General features: G+C 36.2%; 1 protein-coding gene across 2 annotated transcripts in view; it reads right to left on the reverse strand.

Annotated features, from left to right (window-relative positions):
- Nucleotides 1-21,868, reverse strand: part of LOC150091195 (integrin alpha-9-like) — a 688,379-nt gene that overhangs the window by 436,907 nt on the left and 229,604 nt on the right. For both annotated transcript variants that reach the window (XM_090374615.1, XM_090374611.1), the window contains exon 5: nt 14,424-14,500. In XM_090374615.1, coding sequence (XP_090230741.1) covers nt 14,424-14,500 — 77 coding nt within the window. The remainder of the gene's footprint in view (nt 1-14,423; nt 14,501-21,868) is intronic.

Genomic DNA, 21,868 nt, shown 5'->3' on the forward strand with positions numbered 1-21,868 from the left:
GGGGGCATAAATTCAAGTTGAGGAAGGACAGTTGTAGAATAGATATGCGGAAATTTGCTTTTAGCTGGTGGTTAATTGCTGGAACAAAGGAAATTAATTTATTTAAGCAAAGGAAAGGCTTAAATAAATTAGAGGAGGAACTGGACAAACTTTTTGAGAAAATAGATGTGTAAATTTTTTTTTGTTTTTTTGGCTGATGCTAGCATATACACTTGCTTTCTTGCATCACATGCCTCTATTTCTATTACTATAACATAGCTTCCAATTCTCTGGATTTATAATACAGGATATGTATTTTTGACCCCTTCTTTGTCTTGTTGCCGTAATGTAGTTTTTCTATCTTATTTGCAAAAAAAAATAGTAAAAAACCATGGATTTTTTTAGAATTTCTGCAAATTTCTGGTTATTTCATTAAATAGAAATTAAATCAAAATCAAATTGACTATTATTGCATGAAGTATGTGAAATGTAGCAAACACTTTGCTTTGCTCACCATTACTTGTGGTATTGCAGCATTTCATCATACTTTTGCAAAGGTAATTAACAGTAAGTCCTTCAGTAAGATGACAAAGAAATAAGATATAAAATTTTAGAATACATATATGCACAACTTTTCATGTATTGTATAATCTGGAATAAGTAAAAACATATTTACTGTGTTCTGTGCTGATGTAATTTTTCAACTTCAAGTGGTGGGAAACAATGTAACCAAATGTGTAAAAACAAATATAAAGACAATGATCACTGTGAAAGAAATGCAGAAATAGATGTGGTTTCATAGTGAACATAATACAAGTAGTACAATTGTTGAATATTTTTTTACATCATTTATCATAAAAGTGCTTCTACTGGAATGATCAGCAGACCAGAAAGCAAGACGCTGGGGATTTCCAGAACTGCTCAGAGTTATCATGGAACAAGTAAATATATGGGCCATGTTAAAATAACTAAGAGTAAGAATCGGTGCAAGTATACTTGCATGTACACCACTGCTAAGAGTATATTAAATACGTTTGATGCTGGTGAAGACATTGAAGGTGAATATTGATGGGATATCTGAGATGTGGTGTCACACAGAGATAAGCAGTGCAGAATTGGAATTTGGGAATACAAAGTGTACAGAAAGGATAGACAGGATAGAAAGGGAGGAGGGATCATGCTATTAGTTAAGAAACACAAAATCTAAGGAAATGCATCCAGCTGACACAGGTAGACAGTGCAATGTTGTCAGTTTAGTGTAAAATAAGCAAGGGGAAAGCAAAATTGAGTAGGAGTATGTTATAAGCCTAATGACTCTTATGAGTACAATGAACAACAGTACAGAGAAATAAAGTGGGCCAGTAAATCAGATTGTCTTATGATGGGGGATTTTTACCTTTGGGGCATAAAAAAGCCTAAGGGGGCATAAATTCAAATTAAGAAAAGACAGATGTAGAATAGATGTGTGGAAAAATGCCTTTAGCCAGCAGGTGGTTAATTGCTGGAACAAACTTCCATCTGTCGTTGTGGAAGTTGATAGGTTAAATAAATTTAAGGAAGAATTGGACAAACATTTAGAGCGATTTGTTTTGTAATTTTTTTTTTTTTTTTTTTTTTTTGGCTGATGCTGCATAAGCACTTGCTTTCTTGCATCATATGCCACTATTACTCTTGTTGCTATTTGATCGGCTTTGTGAATTGGGGATAGATTTCTACATCTCCACTCCATGGGGACCTCAACTGACTCCAAGGATGCCTTCATAATCCTGGCTAAGGGCCATCTTACTTACTTTTCTGCTTTCTTTAATATAACTGGATAGATTCTATCTGCCCTATGTGCCTTCCTTATGTTTAACTTCAACAATTTTTCCTCCACTTTGCTCTTCATTATTACAAAATCATTGAGTTCTCATGTTAGAGCTTAATAAGCTTCTGGCATCCGCATCTCTACAGAATTCTCATGTGTGATTATAGATGCAAAATACTTATTCAGTTTGCCAACAAGTTGAGCAGGATCATCAACAGTCAAACCATTGATATCAAGTTGACCAATCTGATTCATCCCCTTCCTTCTACATTTTTCATAAGTAAAGACATCTCTGCTGTTATTCTTGGCATCCTTTGCTAAAGATTTCTCACAATTTTCCTTTGCTTGCCTAACCTCTTTTGTGACTTGATTACATACTAGCTAATATCTACTACAGGCTTCTGTGTCACTTGATAATTTATATGCATCCCATGCATTTTTCTTCTCTGCCATGAGTCCCATTACTTCATCTGACATTCATTTAAGCCAAAACCTTGAAGAGTATTTTTTAACTGGTATGAAAAAACTAGTAGCTTCCAAGATTAACTCCTTGAATGCTTCCCATTTAGAATTTGTGGGTGGTAACATTGTCAGTTGGTCCCACGTTATAGAATTTAAAAACTACCTGAGACCACCACAGTCACCTCTACAAAAGCAAAAACTTCCCTTCCCTTTACCCCTGATGGTAGTTACATCTTTAAGTAAATCCCACATAATACACTGTGAACACTTTCACATAGTGGTTCCTTTATCTGTAGATTTTTAATGCATGAATAATCACTACTGATAATCAGATCAAGAGTATTACTCCCTCTTGTTTCCTCTCGAACCTGCTGCTGTAGAAAAAAATCGTCCAATAAATCCACAAAGGTCTTGATAGTGTGCGAGTGACCAAACTGTTCCAGTCAATATCAGGAAGTTAAAATCTCCCATTATAAGACATTCTGATCTACTAGCTCACTATTTCTCTGTACAGCTGTTTGTTGTTCTCCTCAGTCATTAGACTTATAACACACTCCTACTCTGAATTTTTCTTTCCCAGTACTAATGTCACACCAATCTGACTCAATATTGCACTGTCCACCCATGTCAACTGGATGCACTTCCTTATATTTTGTTTGTTTTTCTAAAATAACAGCATAACCCCTCCTCCCTTCCTATCTTGTCTGTGCATATTGTACTCCCCAAATTCAAATTCTGCATTCCTTAAACCTGTGTGATATCACGTCTCTGATATCCCAACAATATTTGCCTTTGATGTCTTGACCAGCACCTCCGATTCATCAAATTTATTTACTATACTCCTAGCATTGGTGTACATGCAAGTATACGTGCACCTGTTGTTACTCTTAGTTACCCTGACAGTCCATGTATTTACTTGTTCCATGATAACTTCCAGCAGCCCTTAAAATCTCCAGCATCTGGGTTTCCAGGATGCTGCTCATTCTATTAGGAGCAGTGCAAGAATTGCGTTCACGCCTCCTGTGGCTACTTTTAATCTAATAGTCTGTGAATCCTCTCTGCAAGCCAGCAGTTTTCTGATCCACCTAACACTGCCTCAATAGCATTTTCCAATTTGTACTGATCATGCAGCAAATATGTCAGGTATCCATGTACAACTGAATAAAACATTTAACGAAGCAGTGCCACAAATTAAAAGTACACACTGTATTATTCACCAAGAAGTATCACAGCATGTAAAAATGTTAAGCCCAGAGTTGCATGAAGCAATATCTATCCAAGAGTAAATTAAAAAAATCAAATACCCTTAACTGATTATTCAAAATATGCCATGAAATGGGATCTGCACATTCCCCACTATTACTGCATGCAGAAGTTCACTGGGTATCAAATGGCGCCTCCGTAGCCAGGTGGGAAGGAGCAGCAGTGCGTACCACACGCTTCTTGATTAGACCGGGGTTCGAGCCTGTCACCACCAAATATGGAGGATGCAGAAAGGTCAAGGAATGACCACCGCATATTCCGGAGCAATATGGCCTTAGTTGCTAATGCTCCTAAAAACCAAACAACAACAACAACTGGCTATCGAAAGGGCGAGTGTTAAAAAGATTGTGTGAACTGAGCGAGGAGGTAGTATTGTTTCTGTTTGATGGAAATTCAGATCTTATTAAATACAGCAATACCTCGCACAGCACTGATAATTGGTACCAAAACTGTTCCGTATTATGTGAAACCATGCTGATTGAGGTATAATTATAATGGGTTTTAATTAAATGCATACCAGAGAAACAGTCTATAAACAAATTATAATAAATCTATAAACAATTTGCGGTTGATAGCCAATTAAAAGGATTTGAAATTAAAAATATTCCAAAAATTTTATCAATGAAAAGTAACATCATTAGAGATGAGAAAAAAGCTTTATTGTTTATTTAGGTATTTCAATAATAAAGTATGGTGAAGTCATCTCTTATTTTTCTCAGCATATAAGTTTTTGACTGCACCTTAAGGTGCAGTCACTTAATCACTTAAGGTGCACCTTAAGGCTTCTTTTTCTCAGCGTACAAGTCAAAAACTTGTACGTGCCGAAAAAAAGAAGCATTTTTGTAGCATCAAAACCATCTTGTAAAACTTGCCGTATCTTGATGCTACGTTCAACATCAGGATCTCCATTCATAATCGCCTTGCAGGCCATGTGAAACCTCTCCCCCCCCCCCGCCCGCCCCAAAAAAAAAAAACTTTCTCCAATTCTTCTGTTGAAAAATTTTTTGGTGCCACTTCAGTATTGTTTTCCTCTTCTTCATATGCAGTTTGCTCGTAAATTTCAAGGAGAGTTGCATCATCTAAGTCATTTGCATGTAGTCACATACATTGGCAGTGTCAAAAAGTTTAAAATCCCGAGTCTCTTCTGATCTTCACAATGTCTTTTGCAATTGTCTGAATTGGTAATTCAAAACAAGTGAAATAATTTGCCATATGGGGCAAACCATGCTGCCAAACAGAATGCATGTTGTTGGCAGCAATTTCTAGCCAAGATGCAAATATATTTTTGATTGTATTTAAAGGAGTAAAAAATAAATTGTAAAATGAAAAGCTATCATGTCATCTTGTCAGGATGGAATTAAGAATACTGAACACTGTTGCACTTTGCTAGTGACTGCCTGAGGGAAGCTATTGGCACATGTGCATGTGAGGCAATAGAGTTGGCACTGCAGCATATATGCAAACGTTCCTAGGCTACAACAATGCAGCATATACGTAGAGCAGTGGTTTCAACCTTTTTTTAATAATGGCACCCCTAAGTAATTTATTTTATTTTGCAGCGCCCCTACTCAATTTTTTCAATATATATATAATATTTATTACAATAATATAATTATAAAAATTACATTTTATAATACAAATTATATATATATATATATATATATATATATATATATATATATATATATATATATATGTACAGTATATAATTTTATTCTTTATATAGATCACTTATAGATCAATTTACACATCAATTATAGATCACCACAAAATTAAAAAGATACTGTACACCTTTTTATAATGAAATAAACATATAAATTAAAAAATAATAAGTTTAAGTAACTTAAACCCAAATTACGTGGCACCCCTGGAATGTTGTTGCAGCACCCTAAGGTGCCACGGCACCCCGGTTGAAAACCACTGATGTAGAGTCTAGGCTATTGAATAAGTTTTAATATGTACAGTAAATTTTAGACTTAAACTTAATTGAAAACTGTGTTATAGTGAAACCCGTGCTGTTTGAAGCTGTGCTAAGCGAGGTATTGCTGTACTACAAGGATATCAACTAGTACTTGAAAATCTGCTATTTTGCAGACATTTTTCAGAATCCATATGAGTTAAATTTATCTATACAAGAACCACTTAAAAATGTATTTCACATGTATAGTAAAATTGAGGATTAACAGAGTCAGTGACAACTATTTTGATATGTTTTCTGTATTAAGAAAGGTGCTGAACGAAGTAAAAGATAAAAACAATGAATTTAATTATGCAGAACGTAAACTGGTCATTTTTAATCATTTGAATAGACTTAGTGATAAATTTGATGACTATTTTTCTTCAAACAAAGATTTATATTGATTTAGTGATAACAAATAAAATAACTTATCACAAGGAGAGGAATTACTAACTGATCTTTCCTAAACACTGCACATTAAAAATTTTAAACAGTGATTTTTCTCTAGAAACTTTTAGGATTCAAGCTCATGAATTTTCACAGCTAACCATAAAGGCACTGAAAGTCCTTCCATTTTCATCAACATATCTATGCAAAAACATATTTTCTGTAATTACTGAAACAAACAGCAAGCTAAGAAATCGTCTGGACATTGCTTCAACATTAAGACTATCTCTATTCTGGGGGCACACATCTGGTGAGTATGGGCTTGGCACACCCAGGGTTCTGAGCTGGATATCATCATTCTTCTCTTTCTTGGTGATTCCCTTCTACTTTTGACACTCACTCACTCTCACTCTCTCTCTCTCTCTCAGGGTTACTCGGGAACTTTTTTTTTCCCTGGTGCAGCATAAGCCTCAGACTTCCTTGCATCATATGGATAATAATAATATTCAAACTTAGTCCAAGAATAGATAAACTCTGTTTGTGCATTATTCTTTATTGTACTAACAATATTCCTTCATGTTGTGTGTTTTTGGTAAGGTTTCCTAACAAAAATTAAGGAACATTGATCAAAGGTTCCTTAATTTTTGTTATTTTTAATGATAGTATTTTGCTATTTTGAACTTTCCTATCATTATTTCCATTTCATGGATTATCTTTACTTCATTGTACCTATTTAGCAATACTATGTTATAATACTTCCTACTCTTGTTCGAATTGTACTTTCTCCATCATTTCATTTGTTTCATGTAAAATTTGATTACGGCATTTCCAGACTAAGCGTTTCATTGCTGATGAATAACTATTAATAACTATTTTCGGTGTATATATGAAAAAGAACATACATACTTAATTTTATGGATGTTTTTATGATAATGTAAAAAAAATGGCACATGTGCCGAGCAGACGCGGTATATGGTTTTATATGAAACATCCTTGGAAGAGGCTAGCGAAATCCAAGTCAATAGCATAACTACCCATTTGATTGTAGCCATTTGAATGGCTACAATCAAATGGCAGCTGCAGGAAGTATGACTGCAACAATACAAGTATCTGATTACAAATACTTGTATTGTTGCAATGTTTGATTACAAATACTTGTATAGTTGAAATCAGACTTGCATGATTGCAACAATACAAGTTATGATAATTTGCCTCTGGTGGAAACTGCAGATGACCTCACTCCCATGTCTCGTTTTTCATGACCCATCAGATTTACTCAGTTGATTGTAAGATGTTTCACATAAAAAAATAAACACATATGCATATACTCATTCTGTTGCTATTATTAAATTACGGAATACCTTGGGTGCTCCATGATCTAATAAACTATTATAATATATGTAAATTTTGCTGCTTTATATGATCATACTGCCATTTACTGTTATCACTTTTTGTTTCAATTAGAAGAAATGTCTTCCAGAGCATTTAAAATTGTGTTTCAATCACAAATTTGTTCCTTATTTAAAACAAATTTGGAAATCATGCCAAATAATGACTTTCCCATTATCATTAGCAGAGGCATATGATGCAAGAAAGGAAGCTTATGCAGCATCAGCCAAAACAAAAAAAAAAAACACCTCCCATTTCACCCCTCCATTCGTTCCAAGTACCTGTCCAGCTCAGCCTTAAATTTATCTAGGCCATCAACTTCCACAACAAAGGATGGAAGTCTTCCACCAACCAACCACCCGTTGGCAAAAGGCAAACTTCTGCACATCTATCCTACATCTGTCTTTTCCCAATTTGAATTTATGCCCTCTCAAATAAATATTCTGAACAAGAGGAAGAATTCCATCAGCATTGAGCATGTTCAAACCATTCAAAACTTTATACACCTCAATCAGATCACCTCGCTGGTGCCTAGTCTCCAGACACTAATTTCCAAATTTAATCCTTTCTCCATAAGAGCAACCCTTTGGTCCATTCACTAATCTTGTTGCCCTTCTCTGCACTTGCTCCAACAGCTCTACATCCTTCTTAAAATGAGGCTTCCAGACCTGCATACAGTACTCAAGGTGTGGCCTGACCATTGCCTTATATAAGGGAATAATCACCTCCTTATCCCTGCTAGAAAAATTCCTGTATATCATTGACAAGACACTATGAGCTACTCTTGCAGACCGTCTGCACTGCTCATAAACTTCATATCTGCCTGCACAATTACCACCAGGTCCTTTTCGTTCTCTACCACTTTCAGTGTATTACCACACAGTTGATACGTAACTCTGGGGTTGCTGCTTCCCATATGTAGTACTTTACATTTGTCAATGTTAAACTTCATTTGCCACCTCTCAGCCCATCTGCTCAACTTTTCTAGATCCTGTTGCAGCAGCATACTGTCATTAGTATGCTTAAAAACCCTGCCAACCTTCGCATTTTCTGAAAACTTGGACATTAAACTTGATATACTATCATCAATATCATTTATAAATACAGAAAACAACAATGGACCCAATACTGGACCCTAAGGGACTCCACTAATAACATTAGTCTACAATGAGCAGTGTCCATTGATTACCACTCTGTCTTCTCCCACTCAACCATCCCTTTATCCATAGCAGCAATTTGCCTCCAATGCTATACTGCTCCAATTTGTGCAGTAGTCTTCCGTGTGCAACAGTATCAAAATCCTTTCTAAGATCCAAATATATGATATCAAAATTATTCCCTGCATCCAGTTATTTTGTGACCACATCATAGTATACAATCAAATTGCTGAGGTAAGATTTTCCCTTAACAAAACCATGCTGTGTCCGAGCTATAACTGAAGTCTTGCCTAGATGATCCTGCAGTGCTTCTTTAACCAGTGCCTCCATTAATTTTCCTGGAATAAAAGTTAAATAATATTTACTTGTGTTGCCCTTTTGATCCTCCTTTGTGAATTGGGATCACATTTGCACATCTCCAGTACATGGGTACCTCCTCTGATTCCAAAGAAGCTCTCATAATGATGGCTAAGGGTTTGCTTACTTCCTTTGCTGCCTCCTTTAATATAACTGGATTGATCCCATCCACCCCAGGTGCCTTTTTTATGTTTATCTTCAACAATTTCTCCTCCACTTTCCTCTCAGTTATTACAAAATCATCCAACTCACTGCCAGAGTTTAACTCACTTCTGGCATTCCCTTCCCTGAATAACTCTTCATGGGTGAATGTAGATGCAAAATACTCATTTAGTTTGTTAGCCACCTGAGCAGGATCATCAACAGTTGAACCATCAATATCCAGTGGACCAATCTGATTCATCCCTTTCCTTCTAGAGTTTACATAGGTAAAGAACTTTTTGCTGTTTTTCTTTGCATTCTTTACCAAGGATTTAATGGGTGACATTTTCTCATAATCTGCCTTTGCCTGCCTAATCTCCTTTCTGACTTGGTTACAGACCAGCTTATACCTATCATAGGCTTCCATATCACCCATTAATTTATATGTATCCCATGCATTTTTCTTCTGTGCCACATGTCTCAGTTCATCTGACATCCATTTAGGCCTAAACCTCGAACAATATTTCTTAGTTGGTATGTAAAGCTTAGTAGCTGCCAAGATAAATTCTTTGAATGCTTCCCATTTTGAATTTGCTGTTGGTAACATCATCAGTTGGTCCCACCATATAGAATTTAAATACTGTCTCAGACCACTGTAGTCACCTTTATGAAAGCAAAAACCCTTCCCTTTACCCCTGATGGTAATTAACTCTGAGTAAATCCCACTTCAGCACACTGTGATCACTGCCACCTAGTGGTTCCTTTATCTGCAGATTCTTAATGCATGAAGAATCACTACTGATACTCAGATCAAGAGTATCACTCCCTCTAGTTGCCTTCCAAACTTGCTGATGTAAAAAACAATCATCGAATAAAACCACAAAAGCCTTGCTGGTGTGGGAGTGACCAACCCACAAATTCCAGTCAATATCTGGGAAATTAAAATCCTCCATTATAAGACTCTCTGATTTACTGGCCCACTATTTCCCTGTACAGTTCCTTATCATGCTCATCAGAGTCATTAGGCCTATAACACACTCCTACTCTCAATTTTAATCTCCCAATGCTTATATCACACCAAACTGACTTGACACTGCACTGTCCAGCGATGTAGACTGGCTTCACTTCCTTGGATTTTCTGTGTTTCTTAACTAATAGTATAACCCCTCTGCCCTTCCCATCTTGTCTATCCTTCCTGTACACATTGTACTCCCCAAATTCCAGTTCTGTATTCGTTATATCTGTGCGACACAATGCCTCTGATATACCAACAATATCTACCTTTGATGTTCTGACCAATACCTCAAATTCATCAAATTTATTTACCAAACTCCTAGCACTGGTGTACATGAAAGTATGCATGTACCTGTTCCTATTGTTAGCTGCCCTAACAGAACCCATGTGTTTACTTGTACCGCAATGACTCCCACAGCAGGCTCTGAAATACCCTGCATTTTGTTTTCCAGGCTGCTGCTCATTCCAATAGAAGCAATGCAAGAATCACTTTCACCTCTGCCAATGTCTACTGTTAATCTATTAGTTCTTGTATCCCCCTCCAAGCTAGCAGTTTTCCGACCCACCTAACACTGCCTCAATAGCATCAGGAAATATTCTTGCATCCTTTCTATTTAAGTGTATCCCATCCCTGTAGAAGCAGTCTCTCCTGTTAACAAGTAAAGACAAGGCTGAAAAAAATTCTACCCCTTGAGCGTTACACAATCTTTCCAGGGCCGAATTGATCGACAAGGCTCTCATTATATACTCCCTTCTATTGTGTCTTTCGAATTCAACCCTAATTCACGGTTTTTTTCAACAGTGACCTGTACTTGTTAAGTAATTCTGCCGGTCTCTTACTCTTAATATCATTAGTGCCAACGTGTACAACAATATCACCCTTTGTGTCCTTAAAAGATTATATCTGCTCTACAATGTCATCAACCTTTGCCCCTGGCAGACATACCCTGGTCCTGTTCCATCTATCCTTTTACACACCATGTTCCCCATTTCCCCTGACAATAGTCACCAACAACTACTAGTTCCTGTGGGACCAGCACATTCTGCCTTGGGGGGTTGCCACTGTTGCATGATGATCAAGTGCAAGCTCTGGCATTGTTGTGGGCAGCTGAGAGCTTGATAGGCCCAATTTAGATCCTTCGAGGGCATCCACCCTGTCCTTCAAGCTCTCATATAGGCCCATAACAACGCTGAGTTTTCGGCTGATTTCCTTACACTCCTTACATCGCACAAAGACGTTTCACATGGCAGTATCATGTCCTGTACCCAATTGCTCCATAAACCTCAAGCAAGCAGTGCATTTTAGAAGGCTGTGATTCAGAGGGCAACTGTCCCCCTTAGTTCTCCCCTGAGACACAGCACTCCCATTAGCTTGAGCCTTTTGCTTTTCTTCTCTGGGTCATGGTTTAGATTTAATTTCAATAAAATTTCAATTTCAGTTAGTTAGTTAGTTATTTGGTTTTTAGGAGCATTAGCAACTAAGGCCATATTGCTCCAGGGATATGCGGTGGTCATTCCCTGACCTTCCCGCATCCTCCGTATTTGGTGGTGACGGGCTCGAACCCCGGTCTAATCAAGAAGCGTGTGCTACGCACTGCTGCCCCTTCCCACCTGGCTATGGAGGTGCCTATTTCAATTTCAGTACAAAATTATAACCCTAAACTTCTATCCCAATGCAGTTGTAACACTATATATATTTTTTAAGTGTCAAGTATTATCTTCGAGTTTCTTTATATAAGTTCCGTATTAAGTTATGTATTAATTAATTGGGTTACGTTCGTAAAATCTAAGTCGTTATATGTATTTAATTAAAAGTATAATTTAATTGAAAATGAAGTTAGACAAGATTAATAAATTTACTGATTAATTGATAATACTATACTATACTAAGCTAGCGCTATCTAGTTCGGGATATAACGTTGTATCGTATAACAATGGCGGCATGTTATGAACGATAAATCTACGGACACTTAAATATTAATTAACTTCCAAAATCTCACTGTCTCAATTCAGAGTAAATCAAGGATCTTGACTAGGTCTATAAGCTACTTATAGAAAATAATTTAATATAACAATTGGTCAATAAAGCGGCTAACTAAAGCTAAAAAAACTTCCTGTTCACCGGCTCTGCAAAATTTGTAAAACACATGGATTGGATACCCTTACCGATACTAAGTAATAACCTACAAAATCTCTATCTACATTAAAATTTAAACTAAGTATCGTAATATTTTCTAGAGTAGCTCTAGGAATATAGAGCTACTCTAGAAAATAAATGAATATGCCAATTCAAGCCAATTTAAATTAGTAAAAAAGAAAAAACTTCTCTATGTTCCTCAGCCGTAAAAACTTTGCCTGCACAAGGCTACTCTCGTTCCCAACTCCAATCGCATGAAATTATCGCATCAAAGCAGTACCTTTTAACCTCTCCCTCCCTCATATCTGAAACCTTCAGAAAAAAAAAAAAAAAAAAAAAATTTTTTGCTATCAAGTCATACAGTTGGAGAAATTAGCAATCTAACCCAATATTATAAAGTTTTACAACTATGTATGGCAAGTTATTGGTTAAATTACATTGTCAACACATTTGAAGTTTTCCAACAAGTGATCAAATACACTGTGATAAGTATACCAAACAACTATACAGATAAATATAATGGGCCAGTAAATCTGAATGTCTTATATTTGGGACTTTAACATTCCAGATGTTGACTGGAATTTGTGGATTGGTAACTTACACATTAGCAAGACTTTTATAGATTTCTTGAATGACTGTTAGAGACGCAACAAAAGGAAGCAATAATCTTGATCTGGTTATCAGGAGTGATTCTACATGCATTAAGAATCTGCAGGTAAAACCCCACTGGATGGCAGCAATCACAATGTGCTAGTGTGGAATTTAATTAAAACCATAACTACTGTCAAGAGTAAAAGGAATATCAAGATTAACTACTGTCAAGAGTAAGAAACTACTGTCGAGTAAAGGCTTTTGCTTTCGTAAGGGTGATTACAGTGGTATCAGATAGTTGTTAAATTCTGTGCAGTGGGACCTACTAATGATGTTACCACCAGAAAATTATAAATGGGAAGCATTCAGGGAAGTAATCAAAGAAGCTACTAGGCTTTTCATACCAATGAAGAATACTGTTCAAAGCTTATACCTAAATGGATGTCAGATGAACAATTGGAACACATGGTAGTCTTGCCAGTTTCTGTGTCATGTCTCTTCCTCCCAATTTTAACAACTCTACAGTAACTTCATCTTCGCCAATGTATGTTCTACTTCATCAGGAAGGATATTGGGTATGTCATATGTGTTGCTAATTTGTAATCCATCTTTCCCAATGCTGGCATCATTCCCTAGCTCCTTATATAATACTTTATAGTAGTCTTCTCCTATTTGAATAATGCCTTCTCTGCTATTTATAAGTACACCAGCACTATTCTTCAGTTCAGTATCATTTGTCTTTCTTTATTACTGCTCATGGCTGCTGCTTGTGTCCTTTGTTTTCCCTTAATGCCTGTTCTACTTTTCTTGTATTAAATCTTCTTATGTCCTCTCTGAGTCTCTTTCTAATGACTTTGGATAACATGGTACATTCAATTTTGTCCTTGTCAGTGTTCATCTTGCTCTTCATTTGTCGTCTTCAGTTCATCATGACAAGTGTTTCTTGAATAATGTTTTCTTCTTTGGATTTCTTTTTACCTATAGGTTTCTCAGACTATCACTTTCAGAAAGTTGTTGTATTCCTTGTCAGTATCTTGGTCCTGAAAGGTCTGCAGAAGCTCAAGCTTGTTCTTAAGTTCCAGTACATACTGCTTTTTCTCTTCTTCTGTTATCTCAAAGACCTTCATATTATTTACTAGAGTCATTTTTTTTTCTTTTTTTTTTATTTCACCTATATCAAGTGTGCATCTTACCATTCTGTGATCACTTCTAACATTTACCTTGTTCAGGACAGTAACATCATTCACAATATATCTTCTGTTAGTGAGGATGAAATCTATTTCATTAGTTGTTAATCTATTTGGGCTCTTCCATGTCCACTTTCTGTTCACTCTTTTCTTAAAAAAAAAGAGTTCATTACTGACATTCCTTGAGATTCTGCAAATTCCACAAGTCTTTCGCTTCTTTCACCAATTTCAAAATGTCCTACAGTTTCCCTTTCAGCACTGTTTTGTCTCTTTCCAACCTTAGCATTGAAGGCCCCCATAATAACGGTGTCTGTTCATCTAGAAGTCTCTCAATTTCAGTGTACATTTGTTCAACCTCTTCATCATCATGGCTCAATGTTGGTGCATAAATCATTATAACCTTCAGTTTGTACCTCTTGGAAATCCTGAGAAGCAGTCTTGACAGCCTTGGTGATGTACTTTTGAATTCCAAAAATGTTTCCAGTATTACTACTATTACTTACAATAACAATAATATCAGATTAAAAAATAAATAAGACATAAAATAATAAACCTTAAGAAATTCATTGAAATTTTAAAAAATTTGAAACCTTACCTCTGTAAAAGCAGCAGAAAATCCTGCCATGCCAAAAGAATAATAATAAATACCTGGAGGGACAATATTCTGTTTATCTGTTAAAGAAAAAGTAAATTCGATATAACAATTAAATAATGTAGGTACTGGTTAAAATTAAACTGCTTCACTTAGCACCTGTAGACTGAAACTGGCTAATTGGAGCTGAAATTTAAGCAAAGAGTTTGAGATTTCAAACTGTCCCAATATCAGATGTTAATATTTGTCATCTTAATGTACAGGATTCTACACATCGATAGAATCCTGTTGTCAATTGTTACTTGTGATATTCCCCAGTATTAAATATATTCCCCACATGACACTGTTGTCCTAGTATACTTTGTCCTCCAAAGAACCACAACCAAAAATCCCATTAACTAAGCTAGGCAAGCAAAATGGACAAGCAATTTTCCATTTATTTTCAAGATGGCCAAGATCAGATGAGAAATGTGTACACTGCAACTATACTCATCATGAATTAAGGGCAACCAGAATTTTTGGTGGCACGGTTCACAATGGGTCATACATATTCCATGGAAGCATATGGGGGTTGAATTCACATCCTTCTTAATTGTGGCACTGCATGCTAATTACAAGACCAATGCCAGTTTAAAAAAATTAATGACCAGCTGTAAAGGCATCTAGGCTACATAGGTTTTAAAGTAGAGCTTCATAACTCCAACAACAGTAAGACTCGGCTATTCCATGATTTTTTAAATAATATTATAAATATGCTAATAGTAGAGTGTGAAATTGTGAAAAGATTGTGCAACAATCCAAAGGAGCTGCAAAGAAATTTTTTTCACTCATAACAGTTTTGATAAAGTAACCTTAAGACAACTCACGATTGGAAAGTCTATTTGTTATACTGATTTGTACTCCATATTACAAACACACTGTATCCAGAATTATTGAGAAAAATAATTCGGAAGGAAAGGCCTCTACACCACAGTCCAAATACAAGCAGTTCTTGCTTTACGAGTTTTCGCTTTATGAGTTTTTTTCCAAGTATCAACAAAATCGAAAATATGAACATTAATTGCAAAAAATGAACATTAAACATTCCTAAATAACATACGTAGCTATACAATACAGCAGGGGTGGCCAACAAGTCGATTACGGCTTTAATTTTGGTCGATCACAATGAATTTTAAATATATATAAAAAACAGATTGGTCAAAATCTAAATATCATTATTATGCGCTCCACTGCATATGCTAATTAATTCGTTGAACTACGTAACTACTCTTTTCGCCACGCAGCCACTAGGCTTGCTTGTCTAATGAAAATTCACACAGTTACTTGTGGACAGCATGTGTATGTGTCGAATTCTTATTTTGCTTACTTAACGTATTTAAAATTTTAATTTAGACGAAGTTTGTGTCTTCATGTCATCTGCCAAGCTTTCAAAATCGGGGCTATACCCAAAAAAAGGAAATTAAAAAGGCACTTCAACGCACTGATTAATAGCATTTTTGCATATAAATATCGATTTTTGGAAATGGCTAAGGTTCTCAAAAGGGAGATACTTAGCCATTTCCAAATAATGGAAAGGGCTAAGATAAAAAAAATCTGATCATTTTGCAAATATGCAAGATCATTCGCAAAATTATCTTGTTTTTGAATTTAATAGTGAGAAATGTTTCTGAAATTGAGAAAGTTGTGGATGATTTTGAAACTAGATTCAGTGATTTTAAAACAATTGAAGAAACATTGTTCAATATATTTCTTATCCATTTAATGTCGACTTAGATACAAAACAAACTGCAAAAAAATGGCTGAGATTTTTCAAATCAAGAAAATATTATTTGAAAATTATATTAGACTATGAAACTAGATCATCAGAAGAAGACTTTTGAAAATATGTTTGCCGAGAAATGTACCCAAATGTAAAAAAAAATGCACTGAACTTTTAAATTCCTGTTTTGGTTCCACCTATCTATGTGAATCAGCCTTTTCGTATTTGAAACAAACAAAGACGAAGAATTGCTCTACTCTTACAGACTGGCATACAGGAGATTCTTTACTGTTGGTCTTATCACAGTATACCCCCAATTTTGAAAGCTTGGCAGATGACATGAAGACACAAACTTCGCCTAAATTAAAATTTTAAATACGTGTGAATTTAAAATAAGAATTCTGAATTGTATTTAATTTTAAAAACAACATTTTTCAATATGTGTTGATTAACTTTTTTTAACCATGTGCAATGAAATTCTTGAGATGGTAGAATGTGGCACATTTTGAAGAAAAAAGTAGATCGCATCACAAATTAAGTTGGCCACCCCTGCAATACAGTATAGCTATATACCACGTACATAGCTATACAATACAGTGGACAGTTCCAGAGACACCATCGTATCGTTAAAATATCATAATGTGAACCCAATTACGCATTTTTTGGTAATTCATTTCAAGATCTCAGAAGTTGAAATTTTCACTGCATAACTATATAACCACACTATATAACTTTCAACTGTGTAAGCTATTTATCTCTATAAAATGTCATTTTTAAGGTCACGAGCATGACCTTAAGGCCATATAAAAGATTGTGAGCATGGTTCGTAAATAGTATTAGTTGCCAACTCAAATCATTAAACACACTACACTTTCATCATTATCATATGTTCTGTTCTAAGAATCAATTTTAAAAGCCTTTGTGATATTTTTTAAAGCACATTTCTGGAGGTCATGACCATAAAACAATAAAAACAATTTGCACTTTCTGGTTTATTGGACCTTTCTGTTACTGGAAGCAATTATAAACGGGTAGTAAACTCGATCTTCTTGCATTTGTGAAAATACCAATAGCTGGAATTGTGTGGTTTTATAGTGAAAATTTTCACTATAAAATTTTCAGAATCTTCTCTTCATTCCTTTTTAAGCTTCGTAAACTTGTTACTCTGCACAAATTGTGTTAGTTGCAATTTGTGTGTGCCGTTAAAAATGCTTATGCATGTAATCATGAAATTTATAATTAAAACAGAAGATTATCTTGGAAACAAATGCCTCTTGAAACATTTCTGAAGAAGACTACTCCTTGTGCAGCAAACCAAGTGCCAAGCCAATAATGAGTGATCAACAAGTGTACATTTAGTCGATGATGATGAAGAATAAACATTCTTTAACATTTGTAAGTCATAAATAATTTCTCTATTATTATAATTTGCTTGATTTTACAGGCTGCGTTTTCATTTCTTTTGATAAATCAATCATTGTTTAAACAAACTAATTAGCTAACTAATTTCATCGTTGAGAACGTAACCCCTATTTTTAACCTTATGTCTATGGGAAATAAATTCCCGCTTGCACACTACGAATGAATTAACTCGTAAAGTCAAGATCTACCTGTATAGTGAAAACATGGTGAAGAATGGCATTAGGGAGAAGTTACTGCTATGGATAAAGGGAGTGGGAGAAGGCAGAATGAATATCTATGGGAACTGCTCTTCTTGGACTAATAACGCATATCTTATTAGTGGAGCCTCCCAAGGTTCAGTGATGGATCCATTATTGTTTTAAGTACAGTCAGTTCTACTACAACATGCATTTTACCAATGTGAATTTATTCCAACATGATTGATATATTAGGAAACAATGCTAATATAAATGTGATTTTCGGTTGGTTCATGTGCAATTTCATCTGCAAGTAACACATAAAACAAGATGAATGCAAACCTGAATCCAAGCTGAACATAGCAACCTGTGCAGCAACACATACAAGTTTATGGGGAATTGAATGTTGATATCACACTTTCAACAATAAGAGGGTTCAAGCACATAACAAGCTAGTACGTTGAGCCTGACTGGGTGTCCAGTCATCATAGAGTGATCAGGTTTGAGATAACGGAAAAGGTCACTCGTCAAAATGGGTATATGCAGGGTCAATTGCGAAGATTCTCTGTACATACTGCTAACTGGAATCTTTAATGAAGAATTACGCAAACAGAAGGCTGCAGTGTCAGCACATATGCTGACACTGCAGATTTGGCTGGCCCTACAGCAGTTCAGCTGATGCAAGATTGGTTATATAATGCCTCTACAGTTGCAATGCGACATTGTCAAACTAAATGTATGCCTGTTAAGTGGTGCACTCCATAGTTATCAACACTATGGAAAGAAACCAATAAAGCCAGGAAGATATACCAAAGAAGTAAACGACGCTGTGAAAAAGATCAAATGCATTTCAGGAATGAGTATCAATGACTGAGAAGAAGATACACGCGTCTGATATGAAAAGAAAAATTTTATGCGTGGAAGGAACTTGCAAGGATATGTGGGAACAGTGACCCTTAGGGCTTAATTCACAAATTATGTACTAGTAAAATTAAACACCTAGTGGGAGATATCACATTTTCAATTCAGGCACGTGATGGTACTTTTCGAACGTGGGAAGAAAGTGTAGGTATGATTTTAGATACTTTGGTGAGTGACATTAAGGCAAATGGGGAGCCTGATGACAGCGAAAACAATTACTTGGAAATGAAATTGCTTAATGAAAGTTACAGAGGCAACAGGGAAGAATGCAGCTTCCAGATGAATGAATTAGAAATTGCAGTAGAAAGAATCAAGAACAATAAATGCCTGGGAATGGACCTCATTAAGGAAGAGGTCATAAAACAGAGTCTGAAATTGATATCGGAGCTGTTTATTTGCTATTTGGCTTTTAGGAGCATTAGCAACTAAGGCCATATTGCTCCAGGGATATGCAGTGGTCATTCCCTGACCTTTCTGTATCTTCCATATTTGGTGGTCACGGGCTCTGCTGCTCTTGTCCACCTGGCTACAGAGGCGCCCTATCCCGGAGCACCTACTAAGCACTTTTAATGCATATCTTAGAGATGGAGTATTCCGCCACCACGGAAGAAAGCACGTTTAAAACTTCTGCTGAAATTGCCATTAAAACCGAAAGAAAGGGCAGCTTCATATCGTCCAATTGCATTATTTAACGGACTCGGAAAAGTTTATGAAAGATTGCTAACAGATAGAATTACGGAGTACATTAAAGAAAACTGAGTGGTCTGAAAACCAATATGGGTTTACCCAATATGGAATCTGTACACCGATGCAGATCAAAATATTGTCTAGGTATCTTTGTAGATTTTGCTGGGGCATTTGATAGCATAGACTGGCACAGTGTTCTTATTGTATTACGTCAAGCAAAATGCACACCACAGATCTACTCTATTATGAGATATTACTTCTGCGGCAGAACAGTTAGTTAAATCAGCATGTCGGAGTATTACCAGAAAAGTTAAGAGACTGCCCACAAGGGTCAGCCTCAAGTTCAGTCCTCGGCCCATTAATGTGCAATTTAGTCATAAACAATTGAAACTGGACTATAACAACATTGTTATGATCACATATGCTGAAGACTTGGTTTTTGCTGGTGGACGGTGAATCAAGGCTCCAATCAGAGGAACGATCACACTTCATTTTGTTGGAGCTAAGTACCTGATGTAAATTGAACAGACTTGTGATCCCAACAAAAAAGAGCAAAACCTTTGTTAAAAGGATATCTCTATCTATTACGTGATCTATTATCTATCACTACATCTATCTGGCATTGTGGATGCCAGATAGATGTAGTGAGTCTACAGTGTGTGTGTGTAAATTATCAAATATTTAGGAGTTCAAATTGATAGACAGTTACGCTTATCTCACACATCAACTACATCGCTGAGAAGATTCGTAAATTTGTTGGTATGATTGGCCATGTAACTAGGAAGGAGTGGGGGATAAAAGGCAAGGCACTGAATCTATTTTACGACTATCTTCTTGCCAATCGCAAGCTATGCTGCACATGTCTGGCTAGATTGTGCGTTGCAAAAGGCAAATGTTAGGAGAATAGTTTCAAACAGACAATGTTGTTACAACTTAGTATGGCTTGTAGGACTGCGTCAAATGGGGCCTTGCAGGTGATAACAGGACGGCTGCCGCTGGATCTGATCTTAGTATTCAAATCAATGTGCTTCTATCTGGGGTGTAGGCAGCCATATGAGCAGATATCAATTGAAATTTGTTGTGACGAGGGTTATAATGAGGAGAGGAAACGATTGTGGACTCTTCTTATTGATTGGTGGCAAAACAGATGGAACAACTGCACCAAGGGTTTAATAACCAAAATGTTTCTTCCAAGCATCAAAAAGTTTGGGAAGGATATGCCAAGCTGGTTTCAACCAAATCTATATTCAATGTTCCTGATCCTTCTTTGGAAAATTAAATGATTTAGGTATTTCAGCAAGTTCATTGTGTACTTGTGGAGAAAGAAGACTGGATACATCTTCTGTTTAGGTGCCCTGAATACCAGGATCTGTGAGAGGAACTGACTGATGGAGCACCCAGCATGCAAACATCACTTCTGGATGTGAGGCCCTTCTACTGAAGACAAGGGCAGACTTTGGTGCTTTCCAAATTTTTGCTGTACAAGTTTTCAAGAGACGATGAGTTCTGCTACAAATGGAGCAAGAACAATGCTGATAAAATTAGCTAAGTACCTCCATGACACATCAACTTTTCTTGGGTGAAATAGATGTAGCACATTAAAGTTTTTTCGTGACTCAAACTGATACAGGTAGAATCTTTCTGTCAGCTGTGGCAATCAAACCGGAAGAGGTGATTTGACCACAGTTGACAGTTGTGTAAAACTTGCATCTTCTATTGTATCCTTTATGGATGTGAAAACCAATATCCTCTTCAGTAGTAGGTGACTATTTCTTCCTTAAAAGGTGAACCATGCAACATAGTATTGAAAACAATTCCAACCATGCCATGAAAGCTCCTATAATATTTTCTTGAATGATCCTTACTTCATGAGTTGATCCTCTGGCTAAATCATACTGAAATTGTAATTCCAAGGTGTCACCAGTTCCTACAATATGTCCTAAGGTGAGCTGTTTCATTTGTCGATCATTAGATTACAGCAAGGCGGTTCCTTGTGTCGTGGATAACAACTGTGTGATGCAGTTCCTGAAATTGCAGGCATGAGCTTTGGCAGCTGTTAGATAATCACTAATGAATCAAGAAGACTAGTACAATAGGCCAGACAAGCATCCCTAGTTTGCCCACATTTCATCAGCGAGAGCTCTTTCAAGGCGGAGTATTCGAGGACAGGTGCTTCCCTGAGTGGTATTTCAAGTCTGAATACTTGACGAGGATAGGCAATTCAGGTTGTGCATTTCATCACTGATTGGTCTTTTAAATCAGTGTACTGGACAAGTCGAGTGGAAATGTCAAACTGCAACTAAACATATTTCAACACTTATGAAGTTGATGCATTTGCAATAGATCTGTGTTCATTTTCTAACTAGAATTTACTGATGAGAATACTTTTCTGGCCTGACTGCAATTTACTGATGAAAATAGTTCAATGGTATGGAATTCAGCTTTCCATGTAATATTTCATTTATTAAAAAGGCTTTTCTTTC

The sequence above is a fragment of the Mastigoproctus giganteus genome, chromosome 1, assembly GCF_048544385.1.
Source record: "Mastigoproctus giganteus isolate SK-2022 chromosome 1, ASM4854438v1, whole genome shotgun sequence".
Lineage (NCBI taxonomy): Eukaryota > Metazoa > Arthropoda > Arachnida > Uropygi > Thelyphonidae > Mastigoproctus > Mastigoproctus giganteus.